This window comes from Balaenoptera musculus, chromosome 10, assembly GCF_009873245.2.
Source record: "Balaenoptera musculus isolate JJ_BM4_2016_0621 chromosome 10, mBalMus1.pri.v3, whole genome shotgun sequence".
NCBI classification, from domain to species: Eukaryota; Metazoa; Chordata; class Mammalia; order Artiodactyla; family Balaenopteridae; genus Balaenoptera; species Balaenoptera musculus.
The window spans coordinates 50,020,386-50,041,207 of NC_045794.1; the positions used below are offsets into that span (position 1 = coordinate 50,020,386).

The 20,822-nt window shown below is 32.7% G+C and overlaps 1 protein-coding gene across 6 annotated transcripts in view; it reads left to right on the top strand.

Moving 5' to 3' along the window:
* Positions 1-20,822, top strand: part of USP15 (ubiquitin specific peptidase 15) — a 120,548-nt gene that overhangs the window by 60,704 nt on the left and 39,022 nt on the right. For 5 of the 6 annotated variants that reach the window (XM_036865603.1, XM_036865607.1, XM_036865609.1 and 2 more), the window contains 2 exons: positions 3,876-3,962; positions 12,206-12,350. In XM_036865603.1, coding sequence (XP_036721498.1) covers positions 3,876-3,962; positions 12,206-12,350 — 232 coding nt within the window. The remainder of the gene's footprint in view (positions 1-3,875; positions 3,963-12,205; positions 12,351-20,822) is intronic. The other variant, XM_036865604.1, reaches the window with a different exon arrangement.

The window sequence follows — 20,822 nt, forward strand, 5'->3', positions numbered from 1 at the left end:
GACGATTCACTGCGTTATATTACACTTAGCCCAAACTAGCCAAAATTAGTTTAACGCTAGATAAATGGCTTAATATCTAGTTTATGTATAATATTCTAAGCATTTTTTTCACTCGTCTCTTCAGAAAGCTACTAGTGCGAAGTTGCTAATAAACAGTGTAATTTCCAAGTTATATCAAAGAAAGAGTTAAGGAGCTCAGGTTATAATCCACAGATTGACTAGTCAACCCCTACATTAACTCCACAAATGTTAGCTAGGTTGGGCTACGTGTAATCTCGGTCAGAAGTTGGAATCACAGTAGATGAGTGATCTAACTATTAACCATGTCTGTAACAGGAGGTAGAAAGTGTTACCATACTTTCTATTTAGCTGTGGATCACCACATCCATCCTGCTCTCTCTGATCTCCATGCTCTTTAAGAACAATCTCTCTACCAATAGTATTTATCTCAGTGTTTCCTAGACCTCATTTTTCCTTCGTTACCTCCTCTCTCCTATACATATAAATGCCTAGCATACTGCCACACGTATAGTAGACACTCAGTTAACACTAGTTCGTGCTTTTGTTTCTTTTCCAGTATCATCTTCCTTGCTAACCTATAGATATAAACAAATCTCTCCCATCTTTTAAAACAAGACCATCAACTTCCTCTGAATACCATTTAGTTTTTCTTCTGATAGCCAACTTCTTTAAAAAGGCAGTGCTTACCATTCCTTACCACATATTCAGAATTTAACAAAGTCCTTTTTTAACTTTTTTAAACCTAGTTTATTTGACCTCTCTTTAATACTTCTTTTTGATAACTGTCTTCTAGAGAAATTCTCTTATTTTGAATCCATGATACCACAGTTTTTCACGGCTACCTCCTTGGCACTATGCAGTTTTACCTACCATTGTTTTTGTACAGTGAGGGAGGTCAGATAGTAAATAACACATTTGTGTTTTTATGAAAATAGTTTTGATCATGGACAGGTACCCTGAAAGGATCTTGTATCCCCCTCAGTGTCCATGGACTGTACTTTGAGAACTGCTTCCTAAACCTCCAAGACATGTTGCCCTTGCCCATTCCACTGTCTTAGTCCCAGCCTTTATTACTTCTCACCTTTGTTGTTTTTATAGTCTCCTAAATGCTCTTCCAATCTTCAGTCTCTTTCTCTTCCTCAAGAGTTACCTTTCTAGGGGGCTTCCCTGGTGGCGCAGTGGTTGAGAATCTGCCTGCCAATGCAGGGGACACGGGTTCAAGCCCTGGTCTGGGAAGATCCCACATGCTGCGGAGCAACTAGGCCCGTGAGCCACAATTACTGAGCCTGCGCGTCTGGAGCCTGTGCTCCGCAACAAGAGAGGCCGCGATAGTGAGAGGCCCGCGCACGGCGATGAAGAGTGGCCCCCACTTGCTGCAATTAGAGAAAGCCGTCGCACAGAAACGAAGACCCAACACAGCCATAAATAGATAGATAGATAGATAGATAGCCATAGATAGATAGATAGATAGACAGACAGACAGACAGACAGACAAACCCAACAAGGTCCTACTGTATAGCACAGGGAACTATAGTCAACATCCTATAATACACCATAATGGAAAAGAATCTGAAAAAGAATATATATATATATGAAAAAAAAAAAGATTTACCTTTCTAGAATACAAATCTGATTACGTTGATACTCTTAAAATCTTTCAACATGCCACAGCACAATTGGATAAAATCCAAATTCCTTCAGAGAACATAAAAAGGTTCTTCATTATCATACCTACCTTACTAACCTCTGTTCCTATCATTACACCCTACCCTTTCAGCCAATTCATTGGTAATTCCCTAAACACATCATGCTTTCTATAGCCCCACACATTTTCACATGCTATTCTTTCCACCTGGAGTACTCTCACTTTCCAGTTTCCACCTACCCCTCTAACTGTGCACATCGTTTTAAAATCACTTCATGTTACTACCCACAAAATTTGACTTTCTGTTATAATTTTAAAATTTGTTTTAGGACTTATACTGTTTTATAGTTATTTTGTTTGTATCATTTTCCCCTATTAGAGTGTGAGCTGTTTGAGATCAGGAACTGTCTCTCTCTTTGTACTCCTAGTACTTAACAAGGGCAAGGCATAATGTAATCATTTAATAAATGTTTGAGTGTTTTAATGAATTTCATAGAAAATTCTAATACTGTTCTGGGATAGAGTTGCTAATGAATAGTAAAAAGGCCACAGATGGGCAGAAAAAGGGAAAAAAATATATATATATATGCCTCAGCCATATATAATATGTAATAAATGTAATACATGTTATAAATAAAATGAAGTAATCTTTATTTTCATAATTTTTGCTATAAGTAAAATTCAAGGGAATATTTCAGTTTCTATCTGTATACCTGAAAAGTTGTAGTGAATTGAATTAAATTGTAGTCAGATCACATTTTGAAAAATAAACCTCCTTAATTGATTATAAGTCAGTCTCGGTGTTTTTAGATTGTTTTCCTAAGTTAGCATTCTTAACGTGAAGGCAGAAAAATGCCAGAATACTTCTATATTAATATTAGTTCTATTAATATCCTAAAATTAGTACCTTAAAATATTAGTATATTAAAATTACCTTTTAAATTTGTTTTCTACATTGTTTTATATTAAAACTTGGTTGCTTGTATTTTTTGATTTCAGCTTAGTACAGTTAAATAAAATCTTGTAAGGGTCTTCCATCAGAAAGGCAGCTAAATAGAAGTCCCACTTAATGTAATCTACCTGTATATAACCTGCATCATCAACAACAAAAAAACTCTCCTTTAAAATGAAGAAAAAAATTTTACCAATATTTCATAATATATAAAACTTCAAAAGTTAAATAAAATTTTATATGTAAGAAATTTTATTACCCACCACTTAATTTAGCAAAATCCAAATTACCTGAAAGCAAATTTTGTACATTACACTTTCCTGCCCAATGACCATTTTGCTGTTCATTAGCACCTGAGTAGAGGAAATAAAATAATTTTTAAACAGTAATCACTTTGGGCCTCACTAATTTAGAATTTATGATGACTGAGATACTGGACTGAAAGTATTAGCCTCTTACAGCCCGTGGCCTAGATGTTGCCTAGTAAATTAAAATTGTATACAAAATTACAAGGGAAATTAAATCTTTTAGAGACTTTTAAGTACTACTTTAAAACAGTCATTCCTATATAATGAACTTGTTTACTGTAAATCATGCCTATAAAGCATATTTGTTGATTAAAAGCCATTAGTAATTTAGATTTCTCCAAAAACATTCTGAATTAGTGAGGTGTGTAATAGATAGTGAGATTTATATCTGTTCAGTTTTTTCAGGGATAACCTTGGCCAAAAATTACTTCTCGGGATTATGTTTGGAATTCTCTTTGCTATTTCATCCCTCTTGCCTTACAGTTTTAAAAATTGGTAAAATCTATGATATCTGTGTCTGTGTTATATATAATTGGAATGCCATAGTACCTACTGAGACACAGTGGATTTCTTTTACATGCTTCCTTTAAAAATTAATATTTTAATTCCATTGATTTAAGGAAATTATTGATTGTAAAATGTTAATAATGGTTACCTGAACTCAGAACTGGGTGGATTGCATTAGTAGATTTATAAGAATAATATCAAGTTTTATATTAAATTTGATAAATTTCCTTTGAAAATAGTTCCCTTATATACTATTATTTTTTATATGAACAAATACATTAGAAATTGAAAACCAAAAGGTATATGGTGATTTTGCTCATAAATCTGTTTTCCAGCATTCATTTACTACATACATTGTCATCTGTAGTTCTTTTCTTTATTTCATAATTAATTTCAAACTTCAGCATTTTTTATCTAATTTAACATTTTCATATTTTTAAAGGTCCCCAGGTGCATCCAATTTTTCAACTTTACCAAAGATCTCTCCTTCATCTCTATCAAATAATTATAACAACATCAACAACAGAAAGTAAGCACTGAATCTTAAAAACTCTTTGTTTAATTGATCGCCCTATTGTGGTTGCAAAAAATCTCTTGTATCTAAAATTTAGGATAAAAGTCTTAATGCATTAAAATTGATTTTCTTTTAAATCACTGGTCAGTTCTTCAAGGAGTAACTTCACAAGAAAGCAAGCAGAGGTATAAACTTCTTGATTTAATATATATACTACAATAATTTACTAAAAGAGAAATAAAACACTTTCAGAATTTCATATTCTAAACACTAATTATTGAAATATATATACAAGTCTGTTAGAATTCAAATTTTTAGGAACAGTATAAATTTCAGATGTTATTTTAGAACTAGACATGTAATCACAGACAATACATAGTGTTTTTTAAAAGTGTTTATCAGTGATTCTCAACTGGAAAACATATAAAGTTTTATGTTTATCAAAAAGACAATTACTTTTTCTGAAAAAGTTTGGAGAAACAATTCCCTTGCTCCATCAGGAATAGTATTCAGAATCTTAGGATTTACAAAAATTACATGAAAATGTGTGCCATATTGCTATAAGAAAAAGGATTCAAAGTCACTTGGGATTCACTATAACGTCTGACATGGATGTATTACCTTGAAAATTGGCATGGTTTTATATAAAAGGATAAAAAGAAAACTTTATTTATAATTACTCCATTCAATTATGGGAAGAATTTTAATCCAGAGATGATTATTGTCCTTTTACTTCTTGGATATATACATTGTAGTTCATGTATTAGGTTTACAGGATTTATGTAGTTAAATATTTACACTACTTGTCCAGTTCATAAATGGCATCTGATTATTCCAAAGGGTAAATTCAAAAGGACTGAAACTATTCATGAAATAATCTTTTAAAAAGCACCGTTAATTGAATTTATAGGTTTAATTAATGTTCCCTTAAAATTCATATGGAGAGGTGGGGCTTGACAAAATGATTCTAATTTTAACATACATCTGGATTATAAATATATAAGAATAGCCAAAATAACTTTGGAAAGGGAAAACAACGAGAAAGGATTAATCCTACTAAATATCACAACCTGTTATAAAGATATAAGATTTCAAACAGCATAGTACTGACCCAAGAATATACCTCCAGATCAATGGAATAGAAAAGAGAGCCCAGAAACAGACCTTTATATATAAAAGAATGTAGTGTGATCAGAAAGTATCCTAGACTAATAGAGAATGGGCAGATTATCCAGGAAATGCTATTGGAAAAATTGGATTGCTATTTCTCTTTAAAACTTTAAATTAAACTAAAATTTTAATTGTCAGCCATATAAAAATTAAAAAGCAAATAAATGGAAAATATTCTTGCTACAAATGACAAAGGAAGGGCAGATATTCTTAGTATATCAAGCTCATAAAAATCACTCAGAAATTTTTTAAGACAACTAGAAAAGTAGGTAAATGATGCAGCTGGGCAATGAAAATAAGAGAATTAAAACAAACATTTTAAATGTTCAAGTTCACTACTAACTAGAGATATGTAAATTAAAAACATAAACAACTCCATCCACTTTCCCCCACCTCAGTCTCATTGGGAAAAGTTAAGTGGTGGTATCTGTTCTTGTAAGGATTCTGTTTGAGTGGTTGGAGTATTAGTCCAACTTTCGTAGAAAAGGGTTTGCTATATGTATCAAGAAGATTTAAAACACTAATTCCTTACTTCAGTAGTAACAAGATACGTGCACTGTAGTATAATAGTGAAATACTGAAGACACTGGATATCCAAAATTGCAGTGTAATGTGTTCTCTTCTATTTAAAAATGTATATCCACAGGCAAAAGAGTAAAGGGAAATATCCTCCTATAATCCGGTTTGTATTTTACATGGTATCTTTTAATGTAATTCATCAAAAGTAATTTTCTCATATGAGATAAAATATTATTTGTGTTTCTACCAATTGCTGATGGCTCCCACATTTACTATAAAAGAATTTGGTTCCAGGTATAACATGTATTTATAGTTAGTTATGCTTTGGAGAGATTTTTTAGTGTTGTGTATAGACTGTATTGAACATAGGCTGTATTTTGACCAGAGTTGCCATATTAGTATATGTGATCTGGTGCTTCTGTTTTTGTCTTATTTCCCTCTCACAGTAAAAATATGACAGTACAATCTGATCTCAAAACCTCTGACTGCAGAAAATATTAAGAGAGGAACTGGAGTGTTGTCTTAAAAGTTTAGAACATGATTGATTAATGATTCTACTCCTATGACTAGGTTATGTTTTTAGCTGTTTATATTTGTCTATTTTAGACACTAAAATAGTCCTTTCATATTAGGAAAGTTTAATAGCAAATAGCTACTGGTACCACCTTACTTAAAAGTAAAACTTAACCTTTCTTAGTAAGGAACAAAATTTAAACATTTATAAAATGGAGAGTTGATTTTTTTTTTACTTTAAAAAACTTGAATTAATGTTATAACAATTATTTCACATAAAATTTATTTCTTGACTTTCTTTTCAACTTGTGGAAATAAGTAGCTGCTTAAGACTTCAGATGGAAATAGCATAATAGTTTCTTTAAAAGTATGTAAAATGGGTAATGACCTTTTAAGATTAAATACGTTTATGAAACTTCATATATGTGGAGATAATACTCCAAGTGTAAAGTACATATTAAAATCAGTAGTTGTGACACAACGTTTATATGGCATTTATTTACAAATTCAAGACTTAAACTGATACATTATTAAGTTATAAAGTTTTCATTTCCAGAAATAAAAATATTTGTTATAAAAGTAATAACAAAGTGTACTTGGAATTATTTCATTGAAGTTTAATAAAGTTTAAGTTTTTATTAAAGACTAATATTATGAAGAATCAGATGCCAGAATATTGTTCATTCACCCTGTGTAGTAGTTTTACTTGTTAATCTGTACAGTATTAATTCTTGCCTCAATTATAATTTAAATACATTTTTAATATGTACCAAAATCTTTCCACTCTCCGCATTTTTCTTCTGTCTTGCTGCATCTGCTTTACTATAATACTTCCTCTAAAAAAATCTCTTTAATGTATTTATTGTCTCAACTCTTGGCATTCCACATCAGGGCACATCTTATTTTTCTGTTAATTCATTTAAAGCTCTTTTATTTGAAATGGAAATGACTCCCTGTAAGAGATTAAAGGATGAAAAGGAACTGGATTTTGGAGACTGCCAGAGACTAGCCATCTGGCTTTTGACAAGTTAGTTGCTGAAAGTATCATTTCATTAACTGCAAAGTGAGCGTAATTATAGTTATGAGGATTAAATTATAGATTTATAGTGCTTATAATGTTAAATGTAAATGCTAATTGAAAACTCAGTTTCAGCCACCATCACCCTGATACAAAAACCAGACAGAGATGCTACAAAAAAAGAAAATTACAGACCAGTATTACTGATGAATATAGATGCAAAAATCCTCCACAAAATACTAGCAAACATAATCCAACAACACATTAAAAGGATCATACACCATGATCAAGTGGGATTTATCCCAGGGATGCAAGGATTCTTCAATATACGCAAATCAATCAATGTGATACACCATATTAACAAATTGAAGAATAAAAACCGTATGTTCATGTCAATAGATGCAGAAAAAGCTTTTGACAAAATTCAACACCAATTTATGATAAAAACTCTCCAGAAGGTGGGCATAGAGGGAACCTACCTCAACAAAATAAAGGCCATATATGACAAACCCACAGCAAACATCATTCTCAATGGTGAAAAACTGAAAGCATTTCCTCTAAGATCAGGAAAAAGACAAGGATGTCCACTCTCACCACTACTATTCAACATAGTTTTGGAAGTCCTAGCCACGGCAGTCAAAGAAGAAAAAGAAATAAAAGGAATCCAAACTGGAAAAGAAGAGGTTAAAACTGTCACTGTTTGCAGATGACATGATACTATACATAGAGAATCCTAAAGATGCCACCAGAAAACTACTAGAGTTAATCAGTGAATTTGGTAAAGTTGCAGGATACAAAATTAATGCACAGAAATCTTGCATTCCTGTACACTAACAACAAAAGATCAGAAAGAAAAATTAAGGAAACACTCCCATTCACCGTTGCAACAAAAAGAATAAAATACCTAGGAATAAACCTACCTATGCAGGTAAAAACCTGTACTCAGAAAATTATAAGACACTGATGAAAGAAATCAAAGATGATGACACAAACAGATAGAGAGATATACCATGTTCTTGGCTTAGAAGAATCAGTGTTGTGAAAATCACTATACTACCCACAGCAATCTACAGATGCATTGCAATCCCTATCAAACTACCAATGGCATTTTTTACGGAACTAGAACAAAAGATCTTAAAATTTGTATGGAGACACAAAAGACCCCAAATAGCCAAAGCAAATCCTGAGGGGAAAAAAACAGAGCTGGAGGAATCAGGCTCCCTGACTTCAGACTATATTACAAAGCTACAATAATCAAGACAGTATGGTACTGGCACAGAAACAGAAATATAGATCAGTGGAACAGGATAGAAAGCCCAGAGATAAACCCACGCACATATGGTCACCTTATCTTTGATAAAGGAGGCAAGGATATACAGTGGAGAAAAGGCAGTCTCTTCAATAAGTGGTGCTGGGAAAACTGGACAGCTACATGTAAATGAATGAAATTAGAACCTCCCTAATACCATACACAAAAACTCAAAATGGATTAAAGACCTAAATGTAAGACCAGACACTATAAAACTCTTAGAGGAAAACATAGGAGGAACACTCTTTGACATAAATCACAGCAAGATCTTTTTTGACCCACCTCCTAGAGTAATGGAAATAAAAACAAAAATAAACAAATGGGACCTAATGAAACTTAAAAGCTTTTTGCCCAGCAAAGGGAACTATAAGCAAGAGGAAAAGACAACCCTCAGGATGGGAGAAAATATTTGCAAACAAATCAATGGACAAAGGATTAAGCTCCAAAATATACAAGCAGTTCATGCAGCTCAATATCAAAAACAAACAACCCAATCAAAAAAATGGGCAGAAGACCTAAATAGACGTCTCTCCAAAGGAGACATTCACATGGCCAAGAGGCACATGAAAAGCTGCTCAACATCACTAATTACTAGAGAAATGCAAATCAAAACTACAATGACGTATCACCTCATACTGGTTAGAATGGGCATCATCAGTAAATCTACAAACAATAAGTGCTGGAGAGGGTGTGGAGAAAAGGGAACCCTCTTGCACTGTTGGGAATGTAAATTTATACAGCCACTATGGAGAACAGTATGGAGGTTCCTTCAAAAACTAAAAATAGAATTACCATATGACCCAGCAATCCCACTACTGGGCATATACCCAGAGAAAACCATAATTCAAAAAGATACATGCACCCCAATGTTCATTGCAGCACTGTTTACAATAGCCAGGTCATGAAAGCAACCTAAATGCCCATCGACAGATGAGTGGATAAAGAAGATGTGGTACATATGTACAATGGAGTATTACTCAGCCATAAAAAGGAACGAAATTGGGTCATTTGTAGAGATGTGGATGGACCTAGAGACTGTCATACAGAGTGAAGTAAGTCAGAAAGAGAAAAACAAATATCGTATATTAACGCATATGTGTGGAATCGAGAAAAATGGTACAGATGAACCAGTTTGCAAGGCAGAAATAGACACACAGACGTAGAGAACAAATGTATGGACAACAAGGGGGGAAAGTGGAGAGGGGGGTGGGATGAACTGGGAGATTGGGATTGACATATATACACTAATATGTATAAAATAGATAACTAATAAGAACTTGCTGTATAAAAAATAAATAAAATTAAATTTTAAAAAGTCAGTTTCCAATATTTATAGAAAGATAAGGGCTTGATTTTACTAAAAAATGTTATATTTTTAAATGTATATTCATTTAAGATGAATTAATCTAGCATAGCATTAAAATTCCCATTACGATTACTGGCAAATTTATTTGTTTTTGCAAAGTGACATAACCTTATGGGATAAGGACTAGCTTACAACCTTTAGAAAAAAAAAATAGCAGCAGTAGTCATGAAAGATATAGAGGCTGTCTTTCGGGTTTAGGTTTCCATGTAATTTGTCGAAGTGTTTAAAGAGCTGTTGGTTTTGCTATTTTCCCCGACAGAGTTTATTTGATATAAAGAACACATAAGATGTGGATTATAAGTGACCAATGAAGATAGTATTAAAATATTTTTAATTTGTTAGTTTTCTTTATTATCATTGAGCATGTAGACTACCATCTTAATCTTTGGCCAAGGTTTATACTTATCCTGTCACTTAAACTAAAATGTAGATATCCTTTAAGGATTCAGATCACTTGCATGGGTGTTGGTGTGGGTGTGGGTGTGTGTGTATGCATGAGCATGTATTTGGGCATACTTTCCCTTTGTACTCTGACTTAAGTTTTATTATAATTTTACAGCTGATATATATGGGGTTTTTTTAACATGTTGAAAATGTAGGCCTTGCATTTTTGTAATATATAGCAGACCTTGATTTTAAGCACTTCTTAAAGGGGTGAAAGGAAAACCAGGATTCAGTTTTTTGTTACATGTCCTCAAAGTTAGATTCAAGAATCCAGTCACTCAGTGACTATATATGGAATTGCTGATAGGTGCCTTGAACTTTGGAAGGCAGCTATGCTCACCACTATACCACCAATGCTAGTGCCTTGAACTTTGTTACTGCTAATATAAAATAAAATATGAATTATTAGGCTAGTGATCTGCAAAATCCAAAAGACGCTTGAACCCGTTTTTTTCTTTTCTTTAAGTTTAAAACAAGTAAATAGCTACAAGTCTATGAATTGATCAAGGTTGCACTTCTTTGGAGCCTGCTCTTTTTGTTTAACTTTGGGGTAGGTTGGTTTTTCAGTCTGAGAGTTGATCTTTTATTTGTGATGAAGGGGGGTGTTTTCTTAAAACTACAAAAATATTAGTGGGATAGCATTGTGTGTGTAAATTTTGGTTGATATGGTTTTGTGTGTTTTACCTGTTGGTTTGTTAGGGTGTTTATGTTTACTAAAGGCTTTGTTAGAACAAGCAGTAGTACAGTTCATATAAACTGTTATCAAGTGAGAGTATAGAAGCTACAATAGAAAGTATTTGAAATTATAAGTAAAAACTTAAAAAAAAAATAATACCAGGAATAAATTATAGCCAATTGAGATTGTCAGAGTTACTGATTTACCATGTTTATTTGTAACACTGTATTCATTTATTTACATCATTATTTGCTTTTAGCAAATAACCTTGATTCTTGTTCAGGTTTGTTCTAGTGAATAAAAAAAATAATGATTGAAAGTATGCTTTTGAATTATATCCAAAGCATCCATCATAAATATCTTATAAGATAACCTATTAAAAATTAAGGAAGAATCTATCCTTTTCCACAAAATTTTTTTTAGTTACATGTAAAAAGAAAGAGGGATCTAACTTACTGACTTCTCTTAGTTCTTTGTAAAATTACCCTGATTCTCTAAGGTTGAATATTATGTAGGTTTTTTTTAAGATTAATATTTATTGTACTCATAGTACAAATTATCCTGAGGTTGTATTTACCTAGTTAAATAAACTGCATTAATCTAACAAACTAGAAGATTCTTTCCATAATAATAATACTGAAGTGTGTACTTGCTTCAAATCATTTCATTTTTGCATTGCTGATCACCCCAGGCTGTTTTCTGCATTTGAATACCAGATTTTGCTGGTCTAGCGTAGAATACTATAAATAGAATCTTCGATGCATCAGAACAGTGATGTCACAAAGGCCCTGGAAGTCTCTGCTCTCACCTGTAACTAAAGCACAACTCTTCCAGCTTCTACTGTTCTCACTCTATTACAGTAGCAGGATGTAAAAGGGACATCAATGAGATGATTTATTGCTGCGGGTGGTGTTTAAAATCTGAATGTTTTACATTTGATGGAGCAGTGAAGAATGGAGCAAGCTGTGAAGCTGCTCCAGTTAATCAAGGGTAGAAAGACATAATGTGGTTTGTATTGGTTGGTGTGGTATATGATGCCGTGATTTTGTTGATTGAATGAGGAGTATATTAATTAAGGGGGTTATTTTGATTTAGGTTCATGTTAAAAGTACCTGAGTTAAGTGCTTTATAAAAAAATTAATGACTGACTGCATATCTCAAATAGGTTTAAAGTACTCTGTTCATTATAACTATAAGATGATAATTGGCTGCATTATGAAAAAGATTTTTTGTTTTCTTCCAGTGTGAAAAACTCAAATTATTGTCTCCCATCATATACTGCTTATAAGAACTATGATTATTCAGAACCTGGAAGAAACAATGAACAGCCCGGCCTCTGTGGCCTAAGTAACTTGGGAAATACGTGTTTCATGAACTCAGCTATTCAGGTAGGTCTTTCCAAACAAAGTGAAACTCATGTTTTATGGTAATCAATAGTACAAGAGAAATAGAGTTGGGTTTTACATGTCAGAATATGAGTATTATATGCGTTTGGAGAGTTTGTGTTTTCATGGAAGATTTAAGCATACACATTTGAATCATTCATTCTAAGAATATCTTATCATGATTCTCAGGTGGCATGTGATTGATTATCATATAGTAGAAGATTAAATATAAGTTCATACAAAAAATATAATTCCAAACAGAAAACCTAGGTTCTCTGAGAAGAAAAAAAAGCGAGTGAGATCTCTCCTTTATATGAAGTCTCTTGCTTTTTTTAGACATTGGTGGGAATTTCAGAGAATGATTATTTTATGGTCACCAGTGTTCTAACTCTAAATAAAATTAATTTTAAATCTTTTTTTTTACCTTAGTGTGAAATTAAGATTTGTAAAAATAAGAAAATTTTATGAACCTTTTGTATACATATTTTTAACAAATCACTTTCCCTTAATACTCTTTCAATTTGGGGATATAACAGATCACTGCCCTTTTTTTCCCTTTGTCTCTCCATAGAGCTTCCCTTTTCTTCCTGCTCTGTCTGTACCTTCTTCCAGTTTTACCTGTGAAATATTTATGTCTTTGATTGATTGTGAAGTAACAAGATCCGTGTATACTTTAATATCACTGTTACTGTGCATAAAATTAGAGCTGGTTATTTTATTCCCCTTTTACAAATAAAATTCTGTATTTCAAAAAGCCCAAAATAATGGTATACTATTTTGATATTTGAATTTTAACCTTCTTTTGGAAGTCCTTTTTTTTTCTTTCTTTTTTTTTTTTGTGTGTGTGTGCAATTCTGAATTTTTATTTTTAAATCTGCAGTATTCTGTTCTCTATATTTTAATACTGAATCTCCTATGCCCAAGGGGCACCCTCCAAAGATATAAATTAAATACATATATGGATTGATAAGGACATTATTGCAAATCTTGACTATCTGAGAAAAGTATAGGACTCTTTATCATCCAAAATTCAAAATAAATCCTTTGTACATAGTCATTAATCCAGTTGTTTCCTAAATGAACCATTGTCTTTATAGCATTCTTGAAAAATTAGAAATTTAACTGTCATAACTCTTGACCAGGAGTTGGCAACTTTTCTGAGACATGCACTGGGATGTATAGTTGATTAATTCCTGATATCTTGGTTTAGAGTTGAGCCACTCAGGAAATAGCCTATCTGCTGAAGCAGATACTGTGTAGGTTAATAAACTATTCCTTTAAACTTTCTTTGATGAGTAATATTGCTTATACTTTAATGTGAGTTACTTTATCCAAAATTTTTTTCTAGGATCCTAGCACTAGTTAGACAATTAAATTTTAAAATATTATATCTTTATTTTCTGGAAGAGGAGAAAGGGAACTCATCTGAGAAGAGCAAGCCAAAACATATTGTTATCCTGGCAGTTATTTAGATAACAAAGTAAAGTGCATGGGTGCCGAGCTTTCAGAGTAGGAACAGGGCAGACATATTGTAATTTTGTTTGTATATCTGTTGGACTACCCTGCCTAATCACTGAAAAATCATCTTCAGCACCACCTCTGGAAAATGTTTTATATAATCGGTGGTTACATCAGTATCAGAAAACCCTTTCTCATATCACCAATCATATTAATTGTTATACAGCTGCTTATCCTTGCACTACCAAAATTACTTTGGTTCTGGAGGCTTGATATTCTTGAGGTCTTTTGGGTTTTGTTTTGTTTTTTAACATTGTAGTATGGAAAACCAATCTTGGTGCTTTTTCATAAGGATTAAGACTAGGATTTTCAAAAAGTTTTAATAGCGTAAGCATAAAAAATTTGAGTCTGTTAGAACAAGAGTTAATGTTCTTGCTAATCATTCATGGTAGTCTCTAGCTTACATTCAAACTAAATTCCTTCTAGGGCAATATTACATTCTAGTTTCCTGTGCCTTTGTTATAGTCTATTTAGTGTTGTCTCCATATGATTAACTCAATTTCTCAAAAACAAGTATTAAAATGAAATCTTCTAATCAGCTATGTTGAGCCAGATTTGGCATTTGTTGAACTGTTTTGTGTATGTTTAAGGTATAAGAAACTTCATTTATTAGTTTTTGCTTCTGTTCAAAGCACTTTTATTACAATAGGTATGTCTAATGCTGACCTTCTCTTTTAATATATTTCACCTTTACATGTTTCATTTCAACTGAGATATAGCCATGAGGGTGAGGTTTGTTAGGGTGATAGTTTGTAATTTTCTGATAATATCATAAAGTAAGAAAAAATTTTCATGAAAATTTTAGCAAAGTATTTTAAGCAGTGGATATTATTTTATGTCTGTATCTTGTTGGAAACTGTACTTTTTCTAAAATAAAACTCTCCAACCAAGTTGGAGAAGAGAAAAAATTAGTTTTAATTTTTGCTGCTTTTGACTTTTAATCCAAATCCAGAATTAGAAAAGGTAGTACTTCAGTTTTATTTTCTTAAAGCATCTGTGATTTTTAATTGCTTTAGATGTCAGCTCTCAAGTTGAAAATTCACCATAGGAGGGAATATAAAATGGTGGCAGTAGCCTATGTTATTCTGTTTCATGAACACCATGTAAGTTCTTAGGTCCACAGATGAAAAGGGTAAAGGATAGTTAATAGAGTAGATTTTTTTAAATAATTTTTTTAGATACCATTTCCTCAGTTATGCTTTTTTTTTCAAGTTTCTTTGTGACTTCTGTGAAACTTCAGATAATTCATGAACTTCAGAAAATATTATAAAATAAAACTTCTACTGATAATTTATATTTTAATATAATTCCTTTTATTAATTCAATAATTCTAAAAATATGAGTGGGCATTAGTACATCAGGCAGTGTAATTATTGATATATTGTTAACAATATGGATGTGAAAGCATACCTATTTTTTCTTTGTGAGAATGGGTTATGTTTAACCCATCAGTAGCCTTGAGATGATGAAATTGTTTGATCGCTTGTGATTAAAAACTTAAGAAGCACCAATCTGAGTGTGACTTAATATCATTATTGTTATTATTCAATTTAATTATATTGATATTCAAGATTTTCTCTGATTTAATGGTACAATTGAGTATTAAATTTTTCTGATGAGTATAGTACTGCCATACAGTTTCAATTTGTCAAGTTAATATTTACTGAATGGCAAACATGTGAGATACTTTTAGACATAGATCCTGACTTATGAAGAGTATAGTCTTGATATTGTGATTTTTCAAATGTTTTACTTTTTAGCATGAAAATCTTTTTTTAATTATTACTGTGAAAAGTTTAATTGTATCCTCAATATTTAAACAGATGTAGTGAAGTTGCTTTGGTTGGGTGAAGTGCCCAGAGTCCCATCTGCTTTCTTCTATTTAGTGGCCCCAGAAGCGTTCTCATGGGATCCCAGGACTCTGAGGAACAGTTTAAAAACCATATTCTGGCTAGAGAAAAGAAAACAACACATTAAAAATTAGCAATATAAGTTAGAAGCACAGACTGGAGTTACACTATCTGGATTGAAAACGTCTCTACTACTGATCACCTGTGCTGCCCTGTATAAGTTATTTCTACAACTCATTTTTCTCCTCAGGTGAGGAAAATAATAGTACCCATATCTTAGGAGTTTTGTGGGGATTAAGTGAGTTGATGAATATAAAGCTCTTAGGATAGTGACTGGCACATTGTAAATGAATAGGTATTAGATTATGATATTATTTTATCTTTTTAAATTGAAGGAGTCAAGCAGAATGACTTCGGGAAAATTCTACCATCCATAGTCCGTATATTTATTTGTTCTCCTTTCCTACAAGTCTTATTCCACTTTGTCAGGACCTAGTGAATGAAGAAAGACTTGAATGTACTTTTAATTCTTTTTTGCTTAGTAGTATTACAATAATGGTATTTATCATCTCCATTTCTGAGCTGTGTTAATTTAGCTCTCCTAGGCATACTGATAGGCAAGGGATATAACAACATAGAACTGTTCATGAATAATCAATCTGCAGGAAATTTAAAATTCTTGAGTTCAGGTTATCTCTGGCCTCAGCCTCCTGAGTAGTTATGATTACAGGCATATACCACCGTGTCCCAGTGGTACAAATAAGTTAACAAAGTAGTTTTCTAGGGCCCTAAATGTATTACTCCATTGAGAGAATGTCTAGTTTTTGAAATTTGCATTATTGGAGGTAATTTTAATTAGCATTAGTTGATTAGTAGATTTCAGGAGCACTCCAACCCTTGTCTTTTTCATTGTCAAGGCCTAGGAGGCTCATGATTGGCCTCCTGAAAGAAGCAGCTCTTCAGATGGATTTGAAGCAGGGGAGTGATATGGTCTTTTCCACTGGAAAGCTGCATGGCGTGAGATAGTTGTTTTCAAACTCTTTACTTGGAAGTAACAGGGCTCCTTAAATAGACTCTAGGAAGTCACTGAAAAAACTGATAGTAATCAAGGACCTGTTCATTATCCCTGTCATACAATGCAGTCAGTTGAAATTCCAGGCACTTTTAAGGTCAGCTTCTTCCTGTGATCTGTTGGGTTAGGGAAAAAATCTTTCTGTAAATTTAGAAGAATATAGAAAGTTGAAAGTTTTTTTATAAGACTTAATTAAAGAGAATGAGTAATACTACACAGAAATAATATTCTTTTAGGAAACTAGATTCTCATTATAATGTAAAACAGTGAAAAAGTCATTACTAAAGCTATTATTTCTGTGTTCTAGTACTTTATAGCTTTGAATGTGACTAAGTGTAATGCTTTTCTACACTTACCTGAGACTCTCGTTTTGCATTTATTGGAACAAATTCTTGGAAACCCACTTTAACATGAAGCTTTGTAATTTTATTCAGATTAACCAAACTTACAGCTGAATAAATGAACATAGTTTCAGTCACAAAAAGAAACACCTAATCCCTAAGACATAGAATTTTAAAAAACAGTTTAGGATTTTAAAGAAAATGATGACTTCTGGTAAACTGAGAATGTGGCTGATTAAAAATTCAAATAATATTCCTAGGGCAGATTTTTATCTATCCAAGCAATTAAACTCAATTATTTGAGTTCCTTCCATACTATGTGCCAAAAATTACATGGCAAACTAGCATCAAAAATATGTTTAATTATCTATCAAATGACAACTCAATCAGATCTTTCCAATTTGATAAAGGTAAAGAAATGGAAACAGCCTTACTTGTATTAGAACCATTCACTTTCCCATCACAGATACCAATGTTTCTACTTCTCCCTTGTTTGCAGGGAAAGGGAGAAGTATCCCTTCCCTTTAGAAAAAGAAAGGGGACTGGGAAAAGAGAACCTGAATTCTCAGGCAGCTTATTTGTGGAAAGAGTATATATAGCAAAGTTTTGTAAGTATTTAGTTTTCATAACTGGAGCAGAAACGGTATCTCTGAAAGAATGCCTTGTACCTGTGTAACTTGGCTAAAATGATTTCTAGTCATGAAAATATACCTTTCTTAACCAACAGTCTTACTTGTCTGTTCTTCACATTCTTCCAAATTAGTATACAAATTTCTCTAGGATTAATGCTTCTATTTCTGTTAATATAAACTTTCTAATGTTTTGTCAGTCCCTAATTCTATAATAGGAAATGACAAGAGTACAGGTTACAGGGGAAAGGCTTATTTCAAGGAGTTGTAAATAATTACATCTGATTTTAATACAGAATTGTTTTACATTATATTCATTAGGTAGAATTACTTGCAGTGCTAACATTTATGGCAGCAGTTTTTAATATAATCAGACTGAAGTATCTTGTATTGATTTTAATAACTACTCAAAGTATTTGTAATTGAAAACATGAGAAATGTCAATCTTTAATATATAATAATTTATATATATTTATATATAATTTATAACATATAAATTTGTAACTACAGATTTGCCCCCTCTAAAAAAACAAAAGAAAAGAAAAAGCGGTTCCAGATTTACTTCTGTTACCTAAAATTCAAAAACAGTTCATTTTCTTGATGTCAAAATCTTTTCTAAAATACATTTTCTTCCTTTAATAAAGGTATGCATATCATTCAACACATTATGATTGGAATATTCTTAAGTATATCAGGGTTATGTTCTAAATTTTATAAATTGGTATTATTGAATAGTGTCACTAGAAAATATAAGATATTGGACTGATAGAGCCTTTCAAAGGAGAAAGCCATGCTAAATTTCTCTTAAAGCCTTGTTTGTTGTCTTTTGCCTATTTGTTCTGACGTATACATTTAAATTCTGGTCAGTTGCGGCTATGCTGTTTTAATTACTAAAAGGCCCTCGTCTGTTAGATTTTTTTCTTCTAATATCACACTTAAGATCATCTTTCTATTTTAGTTTGTGAGTAAAAATAGTTTGTGGTGATGCATGTTACCAATGATCAACTTCATTAGTGTTTTCACTTTGCATGATTCAAACGGTTTCCCTGGGAGGTTATGTACACACTTACTCATTTGATGGTGTGTTCGAAATAGTTTAAGAACTCCTTTTGGAATTGCTTTCATTCTCCTGAATTTCACTGATGGATATTTCTCTTCCTTTCATGACAAAGTTGATTTTTCAAAAACCTGATGTTATTCAGAGCATTATCTGCAGAATATTATAGGTGATCAAGCTGGATAATTTTTTTCAAATAATAAATATACTTGACAAGTCATCCATTCATTTACTCAGCAAATATTCATCAAGGGCCCACTAAGTGCCTTTCACTCTGATAGGCAGTAACTATACCATGGTGAGCAAAACCAGTACTATTTCCATGGATCGTAGTCTAGTAGGGGAGATAAACATTAAATAAATTGTGAATATTTTAAGCATCATGAAAAGAAAAAATCATGGAGAGTGCTCTGAGTATAACAAGAGCTGGGAGAGCACCTAATTTATACTGGATACCATATTCCCAAGAAGTAACCTTTGAGCTATGACCAAAGAACAGGTGTTAGGCAGGTGAGAGTTGAAGTCAGATGGAGCAACAGCATGTGCAAAACCCCTAAGGTGGGCAAGTTTGAGGAACCAAAGATAAGTAACCTGTGGGATAATATTTAAATGGGGGTGGGATAAAATGAGTTCAGAGAAATAAGCAAAAGCCAGATCATGTAGGGGGAATATGGATTGTAATGTATTAAAAGGCATTGAAGGTTCCAGGCTGCTATCATCTCATCTGGTTTATTGCAATTATCTTCTAGCTGATTTCTCTGCTTATACGCTTAACTCCTATGGTCTGTCCTCACAAGAACAGCCAGAGCGATGTTTTTAAACTTAAGGCATTTCCTGTTACCCTTTGTCCATATCACTAAATGCCTTCTCATTTCACTCAACAGAAGCTAGAGTTCTTAAAAGAGAATATAAGGCCGTGTATGATCTGGCTTCTATCTTATTTTCTACCACTTTCCTCCATGCTCACTCTGCTCCATCCTCAGGAGCCCCCTCACATATTGCACGAATGTTCCTGCCTTGGGGTCTCTGAACTTATAATTTCCTATACTTGGAATGTTCTTTCTCCAAATGTTTATATCCTTACTTTCTCACTTCCTTTAGGTCTCTATTATCAGTCAGATCCTTCCCTACTCACTGTATACAATGGTAACTGCCCTCTCCCATTCCATGACCACCTGATATATGCTATATATATATATTTGAGTTTTTTGTTTATCTGTTTGCCTCCCTCTACTCCCAACTCATGCTCCATGAGCACAGGGGTTTTGTTTTAGTCACTGCCATAGCCCCATTACCTCAAACAGTGTCTGGCATGTATTGTAGAAGGCATTCAAATTAATGAAAAGTGAAGGAAATCGCAAGTGTGTGTCTGGTTTTTGGCTTGTACATCATAATGTTAACATAATGGTAACAGTGGGAGGAGAGACACAGAAGAAGTAGGTTTGGGGTAAGGAGAAGATTATGAGTTAATTTTAGGCATGTTCAGTTTGTCATGCCAATGAAACATCCAAGTGGATATATCATAGGCAGTTGGATATTCTAGTGTGGAATATAGACCAGAGGCCTAGGTTGGAAATAAAAATATGACTGTAGATGGTATTTAAAATCAGGGAAATGATTGCATCTGTGAAGTGAGGCCATCTGTGAAAAAGAGATCCCAGGACTAAGCCTTACAATATAACATTTGAATATAACATTTGAATGGAGGAAAGACACTACTGTTGCAACAGGAAAAAAAGAAATGGATTATGGACGCAAGTAGTTTCTAGATTTTGTAATGACGTCCATTATCCTAAAAGTACGAGACCAGATCATAAGCTAAGAATGAAAGAATAATATTGCTCAGCAATGTTGAAATCTCATTTAGGATTGGAGAACATCAATTTAGAATGGTATAAATTTATTCACTTGAGAGTTTCTCTAACAGTGTTTAGCTACATGGTGCATAAAATAGATGGGTTCATACAATAAAATGATTGGGTTCATCTAGGGATGTAGAGAGAAAAGG